The sequence below is a fragment of the Pleuronectes platessa genome, chromosome 17, assembly GCF_947347685.1.
Source record: "Pleuronectes platessa chromosome 17, fPlePla1.1, whole genome shotgun sequence".
Classification (NCBI taxonomy): domain Eukaryota; kingdom Metazoa; phylum Chordata; class Actinopteri; order Pleuronectiformes; family Pleuronectidae; genus Pleuronectes; species Pleuronectes platessa.
This window is the reverse complement of record NC_070642.1, coordinates 22,217,645-22,233,030: the sequence shown is the minus strand read 5'-3', so window position 1 is coordinate 22,233,030 and position 15,386 is coordinate 22,217,645. Positions and strand designations below refer to the sequence as shown.

General features: G+C 44.1%; 1 protein-coding gene across 1 annotated transcript; it reads left to right on the top strand.

The window, feature by feature from the left end:
- Positions 1-3,550: 3,550 nt before the first annotated feature.
- LOC128460192 (transcription factor E2F6) lies at positions 3,551-6,192 on the top strand. The gene is made up of 8 exons (XM_053445265.1): positions 3,551-3,772; positions 3,870-4,054; positions 4,186-4,220; positions 4,343-4,529; positions 4,661-4,816; positions 4,954-5,068; positions 5,158-5,287; positions 5,620-6,192. Exons 2-8 carry the CDS (start codon positions 3,885-3,887, stop codon positions 5,661-5,663), a joined length of 837 nt encoding a protein of 278 aa, XP_053301240.1. The 5' UTR covers positions 3,551-3,772; positions 3,870-3,884; the 3' UTR covers positions 5,664-6,192.
- Positions 6,193-15,386: the final 9,194 nt, after the last annotated feature.

Genomic DNA, 15,386 nt, shown 5'->3' with positions numbered 1-15,386 from the left:
CCTGACCGAGGCCACGATAACAAATGCAAAGCAAAAACAACGAGAAAAAAAAGTCAAAAAAGGGGAATTGTTTTTTGCTGCTGTAATTTACCCCAGTTCTTTTATTTCTTCTGCTGTTATGCTCTCGACTCCATGGGTATCTCTCTTTTTTTCTATTATTTTGTTTATTGTTGTTGCCTTGCTTTGAAAAACAACGTTTTAAACAAACATTCACGTTTTGTACATTTTCATATGACCTAATATAATGTGATGTACTGTTTATAGCTGCTAATGTATGCACATTTTAGTGTATATGTATTTATTTATTGTAAGCTTGAATCATTTCTTCTTTTCATGCGATTTACATACATCGAAGAACCGGGCGTCACGGGTTGAGCGGGGGGGCGGAGCGGCGAGGGGGAACAATCATTCTAGAAAAGTCTTTTCCCACGAGCTGCAGAGCCGGCGCTCGTTTGAACGGAAGTTGATTCCTTGGTTTTCGTCACGGTGGACAAGCGGACCGTATGCACACTAACATTACTGTAAATCTTTAGCTTAAAAATGACGAGAAGAACCAAGAAGATTTCAAACATCATGACACGGAAACTTACTGGTGCAAATCCCCTCATCCCCTCCGGAGTGGCTTGTTTCTTTCTTTTTATGATCGTCCTCTTCTGTCGCTTTTCTTTGTTCACGAGCGAAGTGGGAAAAAAAAAAACCAATGGCTACAGAAAACGTAGGAGACAATCTGCCATTCTGAATTTATGTTAGTCATTAACCTTGACTATAGCTAATAGGACGACGTCTCAGCAATATTGGTATGATAATATTAAATCGTTTTGTTTAGATATGGGATGCAATCTATATGAAAAAATGTTTGGGTATATGCAATTTCTTATAAATAAAACTAGCAAAGAGCTGATAGATCTTTTTACTAACTATAAATGTATTGCGTTTTGTAAAAACCTTTTACTACAATCATGTTGTAGGAATCTGACGCGGGTGAAAGGACTTTGGTTCTGTCATGTTCGACTTTGCACAGGGACACCTCTGTTTCCATGTTTTGATGTTTTTATTGTGGATCAAGAGGAGAAAGGGATTTGTAGATATGATTTTTCTTTCTAGAGGCTGACGGCTGCGCTGGACTTACAGGGTCAAACGTCCCCATCCGTAATTGTACATTGTCCTCATCCTGTAGAAGACGTCTTTCCAATCATGCATCTTATTGTCTGAGCCACAATGGGACATGATGCCAGACAACATGATGACCAAGCAGTGTTTTTTTATTATTTTCTAAAAGTTGATCTTTGATTTTTATTGAAAGATGAATGAAAACTAGAGCCAGCAGTCGTAACGTCTGTGCACTGATTTTAACGACCGAGTATTTGATCTGAATCGGCCTTAAGACGACCTTGAGTCTGGAATCACGGGACTGGTGGAGTCTGTTTTCTGAACACCGTCGATCATGCATGCACTTTACTGGAGTTTGTCAAAAGTATTATCACGTGGTGAAAGAAGCAGAAACTGTACAGCGAGTTTGTGGAAACTGTGACAAGACTTTGTGCTGGAGATCCTGTTTGAAAGAAACCGGGAGCAAAATTCTACGAGTTGATTTGTTGGTGAAAGGAAAACTCCCCCTCTGGCCCCATGGTCACCTCCTCCTGCCAGAGGACTCAGCACATCTGGATTCTTTAACAGAAAAAACAAAACAGATGATGAGGGTTTCTTCTTAAATATCAGAAATGATGATTTCCTGCCGTCAAAGTGGAACATTAATCTCTTTCTCTTCTTATTTTATGCAGATTCTTTATATAACAAGTCAACAGGGTTGAAAAGAAGGAGACAGAATTTCCAAATCCTCTAGAAAAGGTTGTAAAAGTCACAATTTCTATTCTTGTCCTTGTTGAAGTTAATGAACCAAAACAAAGACCTGCAGCAATGATCCCACACTTAAATAAACCAAATGTCTTTTTGTAGTTTTGGTGTAATCTGTATAAATTAGCTCATAAATCTAAATAAGAGTTCCAGTAGATAAAACATGAGACATGGGAAAAAGTTGAAGTGAGAAATAAAGAATCTTAAACCTGAACTTTAAAACCTGATGTTTGATGATCTTCAGACGACTCAAACATGGATCTGTGACCAGGGGGAGTTTTCCTTTAAACTTGTTGTTTTAAAGACGTTTCACTGCAAAGCCTCATTCACTGACTTCACATCTGTGTCCAAAGCTTTGTGTCTGCAGCTTCCTGCCAGTGAACTTCCTGCATTAGATAGACTGACAGCTTTTTTCTTTTCATTTGGTCAGTTATTCTTACTGATAACAAGAGGAAACGGGAGTTAAAGCACAATTCTGCCACTTAAAGACAAGTCAGTAGACTAGATATTGTAATATCAGATGTAAAAGCTAAACTGTACCTATTTACATAGAGAACTTCAGCACTAACATGTAACATGCTAGAATGCAAAAGAAAAATCCATATGAATATTTGTGAAATCATCAGTTAATTGAAAATGTTTCTTTTCAGCCGTGCGTTGAAAAGGGGTTTTTATACGACGTTCATTTTTATTTCCTTTCGCCCTTCTTCTCTGTCACTCGCAAACTTTCAGCGACAGTTTTCTTACCACGAGGCATGAGTTCTGTTGATATTTCTGCTGTATGTTTAAGGTCACGAGTTGCTACGTGATATTTTAATTTGACTTGTGAAGTTCGTACAGTTTTTATCATGCTGGTGTTGGCATCTCTTGCTCTGAATAAATCTTGTGTTGCAACACTGATCACGGCTGTTTCCTGACGATAAGGAAGAAGTATAAAGACAAATGGAATTAAAAAAACATACATACATAGATATATAAAAGAAAACTACCTTACCTCACAAAATAAAGTGGTGGGGCTATCTATCTATCTATTTATCTATCAATCTATCTATCTATCTATCTATCTATCCCTCTATGTATCCATTTATCTATGTATGTATGTATGTATGTATGTATGTATGTATGTATGTATCTATCTATGTATGTATGAATCTATCTATCTATCTATCTATCTATCTATTTATCTATCTATCTATCTATCTATTTATCAATCTATCAATCTATCTATCTATCCCTCTATGTATCCATTTATCTATCTATGTATGTATGAATCTATCTATCTATCTATCTATCTATCTATCCCTGTATGTATCCATTTATCTATCTATGTATGTATGAATCTATCTATCTATCTATCTATCTATCTATCTATCCCTGTATGTATCCATTTATCTATCTATGTATATATCTATCTATCTATCTATCTATCTATCTATCTACCAATAATGAATATATAATATCAACTAATAAAATAACTAACGTAATATAATTTAATTTAATCTAGATGTCTATGAATATAATTCACATACAATAATAACTACATATATATGCAGTGTAATATTATAGACATATAAACATTTCTCTTCCTGTAGAAAAACTGTAATTCACTTCTTTCTGTCTGGCTGCACTACCACCTCCACACAGCAGGGGGCGCTACGCACCGTCACAACTGCTTCTCACACCTGTCTCACAACAACAGGAAAAAGAAACAACCCTCGCGACACCTCGGACCTGCAGACGCGCTGGTTTCAGAAACTGGTTCTGTTACAACCACAGCGTCAATAAACAGCGTAGACTGGTTTCCAGCTGCGGGGATGTGTCGTTAGCTCGGCCCAGTTCGGCCCTGTTCGGCCCGGCTCGGCTTTTTAAACCACCGAAGAAGTTCTTCAAACTACCGACGGACCCGGAGAGAGTCAAGGTGTGTGTCTTTGTGTTTGTCTGTGTGTGTGTGTGTGTGTGTGTGTGTGTGTGTGTGTGTGTGTGTGAATATAAATATTTATCTCACTCATCCCCAGTGTGATCTGAGCGTGATGTCATCCTCTGTGGGCGTGGCCAGCCCCTGGGGAGTAGAGTCTGAGGAAGAGGAGCAGTGGGACACAGATGAAGGTGGACACGAGACTCCTCCTCCTCCTCTGGGTCCACTGCAGCAGGTCGGGGGGGTTCAGCTCCGGGACTCAGAGGACAAGAGATGGAGGACGAGGTAAAAAGAGACAAATCTCTGCTTCAGTGTAAAACCTGGTGGATTCTTCTCTTATGTCGTGGCCTTGTTCCCGAGCAGTGAGAGCTGCTGCAGAAGGTGATGAAGATGTCTCCTCTTCTCTTTCTCTCCAGCGTCAGAATGAATCAGAGACGAAGAAGCAAACAACGTGCGTTTCATTTCACTGAGGTTTGGTATTAACGTCTGGTTTTAGACTCTCAGCTTCTGGGACAGAGGTTACACAGGTGGAGAAGTTCTGCTTCCTCTCTGACTCCCTGGTGGGTTCCTCAGGCTGGTCGGTGGAGAAGGTGACGCAGCGGTTCCTCCAGATGTTCCTGACGGTTCCTGACGGCGTGCTGGACCTCCGGCAGGTGAGGACGAGTCTGCGTCCCCACCTGCAGCGCGTCAACGACATCACCAGCATCCTGCAGAGCGTCCAGCTGGTCGAGAGGCGCTCCACCCACGTGGTCAAGTGGATGTGAGTGAACAGGAAGTCACGTCCAGATGATGTTCCTCAGCTGTATGAGGTCACGTCCTGAGACATGTTCTTCACACTGATCCTCGGACTCCAGGAAACTCTGATGTATGAATGTTTCCTTGTCTGCTCAGAGGAGGAAGTCCCGTCAGCAGCTTCCTGTCGAGGACCCAGCAGAAGCTCCAGAGGGAGATGGAGAACCTGAAGGTGGTGGAGGAGACGCTGGACTCGCTCATCAAGAGCTGCAGCCAGCAGCTCTTCATCATGACGGACGACCAGGAGAGTTCACCATATCCTTCCTCATCAGATTAAAGTCTTTATTCTTTCCAAAGGCAACTGGAGACACGTTGTTTTCAAACCAGTGAACAAACCAGTGAACAAACCAGTAGATTTCAGACGTTGTGGTTTTCTTTAACGCCGGCTGCACGATGGCGTACGTGACGCTCGGCGACCTCAGTCGACTCCGAGTCTTCCAGGAGCAGACGGTGCTCGTGGTCAAAGCTCCGGATGAAACCACGCTGAGCGTTCCAGCTCCGTCAGAGGTGAACCAGTCGAGACACAACACGTCCTGGGAAACGGCAGCATCAGCAAGTTGACTGTGTGTGTGTCTGTGTGTGTGTGTGTGTTGCAGGACAGCATCCGAGTCCATCTGAAGGGGGCGGCGCCCATCATGGTGCTGACCAGTGACGTGACCGGAGGAAAGAGCGTCAGCTTCATCACGCTGGAGGAAAGTCGAGTGACAACGACCGACCTGCACACAGGTAGAAAAACAACAACAACAACAACAACAACACAACAACATGATTCATTTCAGGCTGAAATATGACTTTGAACCGAAAATTCTGTAAAAGACAAAACATGAAAATTTACTAGTTTATATATTTTTTGAGTTAAGTTTAAAACCTGTTAACGAGGAGATATTATTATTATAATATAGTAAGACATAAACATCCTGAGATAATGAACCTTTGTTATCAGGTGATCACGGGATGATTAACTCGTTAAGTGTGAAGTCTGATCCCAGATCTGTTTAGTGCTTTATTAACTCACAGACACTTTAACTCACCTCACACATCTTGTGTTGTTGTGTCAGAGTCTCACAGTCCACAGAGTGCCGTGCGGAGAGCAACCAGCTGACCACCAGGGGGCGCCAGGTGTCCTCCTGATATGAACGTGTGCAGGTGTCAGCTGGACGTGTGTTCCTCTGACAGACACTGACCAACATCAGAGTTCACACGTGGTTCCAACACGGAGACATGATCCTGCTCCGTGTTCTGAGTTCTACACAGATCAGTTTTTATATTTCTATTATACTTTGAATAATCGACTGAAATCTGCTGAAGAATCCTTTGTCTTTGTGTTTTGTTTGAGTTGAGAAAACATTTTATATCCAAATCAGACCTGGAATCAGTGAAATGAACCTTTCTGATAATAAGAGATCGTCTTGAGTGTTGGTTTTTAAAAAGTCTTAATGAACTCGCTCTTAAATACTTTAAAGGTTTTAACTGTTTACGTTCACTCGATGTTTCTGCTGTCGCACTTTAAAATGAGCGTTTTATTTAAAGGGAACTGTTGTGTCATCATGTGGAGTGTGTGTAGTTTGTGTGTGTGTTGTCGTCCTTCTCCGTGACACAGATATCAACACTAATAAAACTACAACGTGGAACCGATGGTCTTCAGTCTCAGTTCAGCTTCTCTGTGGAAACGACTCTGACACCTGCTCACACAACGTTTACTGTACGAGTCAAATCGTTCAAATCCACAAACTGAATTTATAAAACTTGACTGAGCAAGTTGTCTCGTATCTGATCGCTCTACCACAGCACCACCCAGTGGACAGGCTGCATCACTGCATCCTAATGAACAACAAGTGGTTTTGATAAACTCAGTCAGATTCTTACAGAAAACTCAGAGTTTCCATCTTTAGGAAAATAATATTCCTGATCTGAAAAGGCCTAAAGAGACAGAAGAGTCCTGTTTGTCTGTTAACAGTGTGCGACTGTTCTTGTTCCAGTCGACTAACCAGACACACAAAGTTATTTATGAACCGGTTGAAGTAACACAACCGAGCAAAACAGAGCCTCCTTTTAAAAAATCCTGTAATTACAGAAAAACAAACCTGCTCTTTCTCAATCTGTAGTTTTACAGAGTTTCCTCAGTTCCTGGGTTTTGACAACGTGTCGGGACACTTGGCCGGAGGGGGGGACAAAGGACAGACGTCCATGTACCACGGGGACAAAGTGTCTTCCTGTTGGTTTGAGCCTGTTTACAGTCACTGAGTTTCAGTCATGAGAAAACAAGACAAATGTGGATCTATTAATGTTAACCTGTATTTATTCATAATTCAATATTAATAATGTGGTATCTATTATGGATATGTTTGAGGTATTTATTTCTATGTGAGGTTTTGGTTTAATGTCAATATTTTATTGTGTTTATTATGTTACAAGAAAATTTCTAAATTTTACACTTTTAAACCAAATTGAAACTTGAATCATTAAAATGTATGATAATTCACTGAGGGACAAAACTAAAACATCTCAAAATGTCCTCAACTTAACCTGACACACAACACAGACACACACACACACACACACACAAACACACAAACAATTTAGCCTATGTCTGCAAGACGGGATATGTTGGATCATAAACAGGTTAGTTTTATAGCCTTGTAGTGTGTGTATGTGTTTGTGTGCTTGTAGAGTTGAAAGATTTAAGACCTCATCAATTTAAACTGTGCACACACACAGACACACACAGGTTGTCCTGATTGACAGCACTTGTGTTTATTGTCAGGATCATAAATCCAAACCAGTGACGTCCAGTTCATCTGCTGCTGAAGGTGAAAACTAACTGGACTTTACAGTTTAAACACAAAATTAAAAAAAGGAGGTTTTCCAGTTCTTCCACAGACTGTGAATAAAGATGGACGACTCTTCCTGCTGTTGTACAAAGACAAAGCCCTTTACTTGTGCTCGACCAATCAGGAGTCAGTGTGAGCTGTCAATCATGACGTCTCGGCCTGTTTTAAAAACAAAAAAAGAGGTGAATCGGTGTTTTTTGGCTCTAGGGGGCAGTACATCTCATGAACACAATATCTAAAGAAAATCATAAATAAAATTACAATATTGCCTCATTTCCACTTAACTTTAAACTGAATGTTTTAACGGGAGGAGACACATCTAGAGCCGTCGTCTTCACGGAGCTCTGATCGGTGACCACATGTCCCTCAGAGCTTTAAATAGAGCTCAAGCTTCAGATGTTTTGAAGCGAGTGTGTTTTTGGCCGTGACTCTGAACTGGCACCGTTTCCTCTCGACTGTGATGAACAGCCTGGACGAGGGGACGCTGCCAACTGGAGGACGCCCACATGGACAGACCGAGAGACACAGGTCGTCCTTCCCACGTCACAGAAAGATGCACTTTTAGTTTGGAGGTAAATCAGGAACCATTCATGTTCACATCTGAGACTCTGGCTCCAAACCAGAGCTGCATTCACAAGCTGAGGTCCAATTAGCCGGTTTGACTAAAGAGCAGCTCAGCAGATTTCCTCCCAGTTGCATTTTCAAACCGGCCTTTCAGAAAAAAGAGCAAACAAACAAGCGAGTGTTTCTGTTTGTTCAGCCAGAATCTGTAAATAGACCGAGAAGACATATGGCCGTGCAGGGCGGCAGGTGCAGGCGGTGAGGAGACCCAGAGGGAGGATCCTCCCAACGAGCCTCGACCTGCATCCTGCTGCTTCTCCTCCGTCAGCAGATCCTCCGTCAGCAGATCCTCCGTCAGCCTCCATCTCTGCAGCCGACGCACATTCTGAAATTTGTCTTTCTGCAGCTTAACGAGGGACATAAAACTACACAAACGTCCTCACACGTTGTTTTGTGAAGCAAGAGACAGAAGTGTGTTGGTGATCTCAACATGTGATTCACACAAATGAACTTGATTCAACTTCTTTTCTGAATGAAAACGGGTGTTTCAGTTTTATTCTCTATAAGTTACAGACGCTCACTTCAGGAAAATACTGGAATATGTTACATAGACCTTTATTACAAGTGCTTCTTTCTCCAGTAGCGTCATATCGTTTCTGCCAGTCTATATCAAAACTAAAAAATGAATCTAGAGAGAACCAGGAGGGTTAATTATGAAAACCTACAACAGGAGTTTATCGTTTTTAATGATTCAAACTTCTGAATTAAAAGATTTCTGTCAAATCTGTTTATCAGTGAATTTGTAGAAATTCCCTTTAAGGTGTTTTTGACATATCGTGTTTACAAGAATGTGACGTTCATGCGAACAACCAGAAAACATGCTGCCTCCGGCCACTAGGGGTCGTCTGGAAAAGTGAGGGTTGGTCCTTTAATGACACAAGATCATTCAAACACATCTGGAACTGCTGGTCAACTAAAGTGTGTGTGTGTGTGTGTGTGTGTGTGTGTGTGTGTGTGTATGTGGTGGTGGTGGTGGGGGGGGTCACATGCATTAGCCTCTAACTACCGCCACAAACAAGTCGGGCGTTCCAGTAAACAACCAGCAAACAATTTATCTGTGCCCACATCTGGTTCTGGTTGGATACACACACACACACACACACACACACACACACACACACACACACACACACACACACACACACACACACACACACACACACACACACACACACACACACACCCAATCAGCAGTTCCCAGTTGCTGCTGGTCCTGGTGGAGTGAAGGTTCTACTTCCTGTGACTCAGGCGTCTTCTCTCCTCCATGTTTCTTGAAGCTCTTCCAGGAAAAGGAAGGAAAACATTTGTCATTTCTTCCCGAACGACCACATCTGTGTGTGCACTACCTCCGTCAGCCAACAGGGGGCAGTGTGCAACTGTGCTCAGCTCCTCTCCTCTCTTTTTTTCTCATCTCTCTCTTTTTCCTTATTAAAATCGTAATGGACAGAAAACGTCTCCTCCTCTCTTCTTCTTTTTGTCTCCAGTTAATATTAACGTGGAGTTTCCATTCTTCTTCTTTCGTTTCCTCTTAATCTTCGGTTTCATTTTGGAAACAACAGGAGGAAGATTTTTGCAGTTTATCCACTTTCCTATGTCTCTCATCTTTTATCCTCCTTTAACAATTTAAGATTTCTTCTCCTCTTGTCCTTCGTCCTCTGTCCTCCTCCTCTTCACCTTGACTCTGCTCTTCTGTTGTTCTATTTCTACATAAGAATAAAGACTTTTATTCTATCTTCTCTTTTTTACAGATTATAGAAGATCAGCCCGAATCAGCTGTTTCCAGATAACAGAAAGATTTATATCAGATTAACTTAAACAATATATATATATATGATATTGAGTGTTTGGAAGGTCAAAGGTCGCTGCCCCCCTACAACACTGACATCAATAATTCATACGCCTTCAAGGAAAGTAGAACTTTATTGGATTTTCGTCCCTGAAGTGATTCTGGACAGACGAGGCTGACGTGGTTGGAGGTTGAAAGGTCAAAGGTCAAAGGTCGGTTGGATTTTTACAAATAAACCTGAACACGTCTCTGGATTTGGTTTTGAGGGAACTTTCTTCAAATTGGGATCAAAATAAGAACAGATATGATTTTGGTTCACTAAAGGTCAGAAGTCGCTTTGACCTCACGACACAATAACTCATAATAATTCAAATTGTTAATATATTTAAAAAACGCCTCAAACTGGGTCTTTGTCACGTGAAGAGGATTCAAACAAATACAATAAAAACTGATTTCTGAACCCATAGTTTGCATCACATGTGTAAAATGATTGTGGACAGACGAGGACGTAAACTGTCATTAAACGTTAAATATTATACAAGTCGTCTGAATTCTGCTTCTTCCTCGTCTTTGTTCCTGCTTCTCTTCTCAGGTTCTGACCTCCTCTAATTTTAGAAATGTTCCTGCTGGCATCTCCCATAAAAAAAACAACAAATTGAGCTATCTCACTTTCCATTTGGACACACACACACACACACACACAGACACACAGACAGACACACACACACACACTAATTGCACCTCTTTTTTCCTGGCTGCTAAATATGGAAACTTGTTTATTCCAATGAACAGATGCCTCCATGACACACACACACACGTTTGTTCATGTGTCTTAGTGTGGACACTCGTTAACACAAAACACTCCCTGGTCTCTCACCTGAACTCGAACTAAACCTGAATCTGACCCTAGACCAGGTCTTAACCCTCAAACAGTCCGTTCAAGTGGGTCACAAAGAGAGGACCAGTCCAAATGTCCCCAGTCTGCAGGTTGTAGCTCGATATGGTCCTCACAAATACATCTGTACCAGTACACACACACACACACAGACCACCCATGGCTCTGTGTGTGTCTGTGTGTTCCTTTGTCACACACACTCATTCCTCACATCAGACACACACCTCACAGTGTGTGTGTCGCTCAGCTGACTCGTCGCTCTGTGTCTGAACTGGTTCTTCTCTCCAGCAGCAGAGTGAAGGATCGTCTGGGACCTTCTGCTGCGTGGGCGGACGAGCCGGCATCGAACGCTCGGGCTCGGTCGGGGGGGGGGGGGGGGGGGGGGGGGGCAGACTGAACCACTTTCAGGCCAAACTGAGCCTTTGTCCCGCTCGCCCCGGTTACGGTTGCTAAGCGGGACAAACAAGTGGTCCGTCTCCAGCGAGGACACCTGTGGATTTAATTGAGTCATATTTCTATTCGGCCTCGTTCAGCCGGAGCGTCGGGAAAACGTGGTTTCACCTCGAATTCATAATCTGAGAACAAGTGAAGAAGCCTGAATAGATTCCACGTCTGCTGGAGAATCAGATCCAACACGTGTCCCAGCGGCTCAATAAAAAGAGAAAGACACAAACAGGAAACTTCCACTCGACCTGTTTCCTGAGTGTGACCCCACGATCGACTTGACCTTTGACCTTTTGGATATAGAACCTCCCAGGAGAGATTTGTCTGAAAACATTTTCGTGAATAGCTCATGAGTTTTTTAAATGAAAGTTTAAATGCTTGATTGTTTTTTAACAGTAGATTCAAGTTATTAAGATACGTTCTATAAGTCCTTTGTCTTTATGCACTGGTATCAGATCAGTACTCGATGCTCACAGGTCCAGTAACAGGAAGGAAACTGATCTCAGATCATCTCTGAGTAAACAGCTGGATATGAAAGTGCAACAGTTTTTAGTTAAATGCAGAATGTGCAGAATGACATTTTCTAAATGGAGCCAGAAAAGTCTCTAAAGTGTTAATTACAGCCGGGAACAGCAGTTAAATGTGGTGTTCCCCTCCACACACACACACACACACACACACACACACACACACACACACACACACACAGACACACACACACACATACACACACAAACACGGGGAGTCCCACCACAGCCAGTTTGCTACTAACCATTAAGTCGTGTAAACAAGTCGATTTGGGCGACACACAACTTGAAATGAGAGCTGTTTTTACCCAGCATGCCTCTGTCCTGCCCCCGGCGGCCTCACGCCTCCGACAGCGCCGCGGCCGTCGCGTGAGATCGTCAAATCGCTCCCAGTCGGGAAATGATACGCTGAGCGACGTCCCTGACACAATTAGTGGTTGTTTCATGAGACACGATGGTCTGAGTGTGTGTGTGTGTGTGTGTGTGTGTGTGTGTGTGTGTGTGTGTGAGATAAGGAATGTGAAAACACAACCAGCAGGGAAGATATTTTTTGGAGTTGGTGATTCCTGCTGCAGTAAACGTCGAGTCGAGTCTCTTCTGGTCCAGTCTCTTCTGGTCGAGTCTCTTCTGGTCGAGTCTCTTCTTGTCGAGTCTCTTCCTGTCGAGTCTCTTCTGGTCGAGTCTCTTCTGGTCGAGTCTCTTCTTGTTGAGTCTCTTCTGGTCGAGTCTCTTCTGGTCGAGTCTCTTCTGGTCGAGTCTCTTCTTGTTGAGTCTCTTCCGGTCGAGTCTCTTCTGGTCGAGTCTCTTCTTGTTGAGTCTCTTCTGGTCGAGTCTCTGCTGGTCGAGTCTCTTCTGGTCGAGTCTCTTCTTGTCGAGTCTCTTCTTGTAGAGTCTCTTCTGGTCGAGTCTCTTCTGGTCGAGTCTCTTCTTGTCGAGTCTCTGCTGGTCGAGTCTCTTCTGGTCGAGTCTCTTCTGGTCCAGTCTCTTCTGGTCCAGTCTCTTCTGGTCGAGTCTCTTCTTGTCGAGTCTCTTCTGGTCGAGTCTCTTCCGGTCGAGTCTCGTCCGGTCGAGTCTCTTCTGGTCGAGTCTCTTCTGGTCCAGTCTCTTCTGGTCCAGTCTCTTCTGGTCGAGTCTCTTCTGGTCGAGTCTCTTCTGGTCGAGTCTCTTCTGGTCGAGTCTCTTCTGGTCGAGTCTCTTCTGGTCGAGTCTCTTCTGGTCGAGTCTCTTCTTGTCGAGTCTCTGCTGGTCGAGTCTCTTCTGGTCGAGTCTCTTCTTGTCGAGTCTCTTCTTGTAGAGTCTCTTCTGGTCGAGTCTCTTCTGGTCGAGTCTCTTCTGGTCCAGTCTCTTCTGGTCCAGTCTCTTCTGGTCGAGTCTCTTCCGGTCGAGTCTCTTCCGGTCAAGTCTCTTCTTGTCGAGTCTCTTCTGGTCGAGTCTCTTCCGGTCGAGTCTCTTCCGGTCGAGTCTCTTCTGGTCCAGTCTCTTCTGGTCGAGTCTCTTCTTGTTGAGTCTCTTCTGGTCGAGTCTCTGCTGGTCGAGTCTCTTCTGGTCGAGTCTCTTCTTGTCGAGTCTCTTCTTGTAGAGTCTCTTCTAGTCGAGTCTCTGCTGGTCGAGTCTCTGCTGGTCGAGTCTCTTCTGGTCGAGTCTCTTCTGGTCGAGTCTCTTCTTGTCGAGTCTCTGCTGGTCGAGTCTCTTCTGGTCGAGTCTCTTCTTGTCGAGTCTCTTCTTGTAGAGTCTCTTCTGGTCGAGTCTCTTCTGGTCGAGTCTCTTCTGGTCCAGTCTCTTCTGGTCCAGTCTCTTCTGGTCGAGTCTCTTCCGGTCGAGTCTCTTCCGGTCAAGTCTCTTCTTGTCGAGTCTCTTCTGGTCCAGTCTCTTCTGGTCCAGTCTCTTCTGGTCGAGTCTCTTCCGGTCGAGTCTCTTCCGGTCAAGTCTCTTCTTGTCGAGTCTCTTCTGGTCGAGTCTCTTCCGGTCGAGTCTCGTCCGGTCGAGTCTCTTCCGGTCGAGTCTCTTCTGGTCGAGTCTCTTCCGGTCGAGTCTCGTCCGGTCGAGTCTCTTCTGGTCGAGTCTCTTCGGTCCAGTCTCTTCCGGTCCAGTCTCTTCTGGTCGAGTCTCTTCTGGTCGAGTCTCTTCCGGTCGAGTCTCTTCCGGTCGAGTCTCTTCTTGTCGAGTCTCTTCTGGTCGAGTCTCTTCCGGTCAAGTCTCTTCCGGTCGAGTCTCTTCTTGTCGAGTCTCTTCCGGTCCAGTCTCTTCTGGTAGAGTCTCTTCTGGTCGAGTCTCTTCTTGTCGAGTCTCTTCCGGTCCAGTCTCTTCTGGTCCAGTCTCTTCTGGTCGAGTCTCTTCTGGTCGAGTCTCTTCTTGTCGAGTCTCTTCTGGTCGAGTCTCTTCTGGTCGAGTCTCTTCTGGTCGAGTCTCTTCTGGTCCAGTCTCTTCTGGTCCAGTCTCTTCTGGTCCAGTCTCTTCTGGTCGAGTCTCTTCTGGTCGAGTCTCTTCTGATCGAGTCTCTTCTGGTCCAGTCTCTTCTGGTCCAGTCTCTTCTTGTCGAGTCTCTTCTGGTCGAGTCTCTTCTGGTCGAGTCTCTTCTGGTCGAGTCTCTTCTGGTCGAGTCTCTTCTGGTCCAGTCTCTTCTGGTCGAGTCTCTTCTGGTCGAGTCTCTTCTGGTCGAGTCTCTTCTGATCGAGTCTCTTCTGGTCCAGTCTCTTCTGGTCCAGTCTCTTCTTGTCGAGTCTCTTCTGGTCCAGTCTCTTCTGGTCCAGTCTCTTCTGGTCCAGTCTCTTCCGGTCGAGTCTCTTCCGGTCGAGTCTCTTCTGGTCCAGTCTCTTCTGGTCGAGTCTCCTCTTGTCGAGTCTCTTCTTGTCGAGTCTCTTCTGGTCGAGTCTCTTCTGGTCAAGTCTATTCTGGTCGAGTCTCTTCTGGTCGAGTCTCTTCTGGTCGAGTCTCTTCTGGTCGAGTCTTTTCTGGTCGAGTCTCTTCTTGTCAAGTCTCTTCTGGTCGAGTCTCTTCTGGTCGAGTCTCTTCTTGTCAAGTCTCTTCTGGTCGAGTCTCTTCTGGTCGAGTCTCTTATATATAAATAATGATTTACAGATGAGTAACTTCCTGATTGATTGATTGACAGGTGCTTGTTTTTCCTGAAAACCAAAAAATGTTCAGGTACAGTCTGCATACTCTAAAAGTTATGCTCAAGAGTACACACATAGAAGAACAGGCTCAAAGGCAAAGATACACACACACACAAACACACACATAAACACACACACGTCTCAGGGGAGACTTCCATATGCTCGCAGCACTGAACCATGAAAACTACACACACACCTCACACACCTGTGATGAAAGTGATTCCTCCGAACACTAATCAGCACCAGAAATAACTCGCTTGATCAGCGTCTCCCAGAAGGCCGAGGGGCTCACCGCCGGGAGGACAGACTGGCAGAGCAAATGGAAGATGACACCAACCCAGTTGTGTCAAAACGGAAAGAAAGCAAACACAGAGAAAGAAGTAGACAGGTAGACATATGTGGGACATGGCTAATGACAGGGAGTACATTAAAATTAGAAATGAGAGGGAGACAGGAGCCGGGACAGTCAGAGTCATATGTGCTGACGACTGATTCACTGACCTCCTTCAAACCCGGGAAGAAAGAGGCTTTTCACAGAAAACACGTCTGAAGCTGCGACTGACTCGTTACCACTGCAGCTTCACTTCACACAACATGAACACACAATA

Excerpts from the sequence above, each read along its gene's own strand:
- LOC128460192 (XM_053445265.1), top strand. The coding sequence starts at position 3,885 with ATGTCATCCTCTGTGGGCGTGGCCAGCCCCTGGGGAGTAGAGTCTGAG. Across the intron at positions 4,221-4,342 it reads GAGACGAAGAAGCAAACAAC|GCTGGTCGGTGGAGAAGGTG; the intron begins GTGCGTTTCATT and ends TGGGTTCCTCAG. Across the intron at positions 5,069-5,157 it reads GCGTTCCAGCTCCGTCAGAG|GACAGCATCCGAGTCCATCT; the intron begins GTGAACCAGTCG and ends TGTGTGTTGCAG.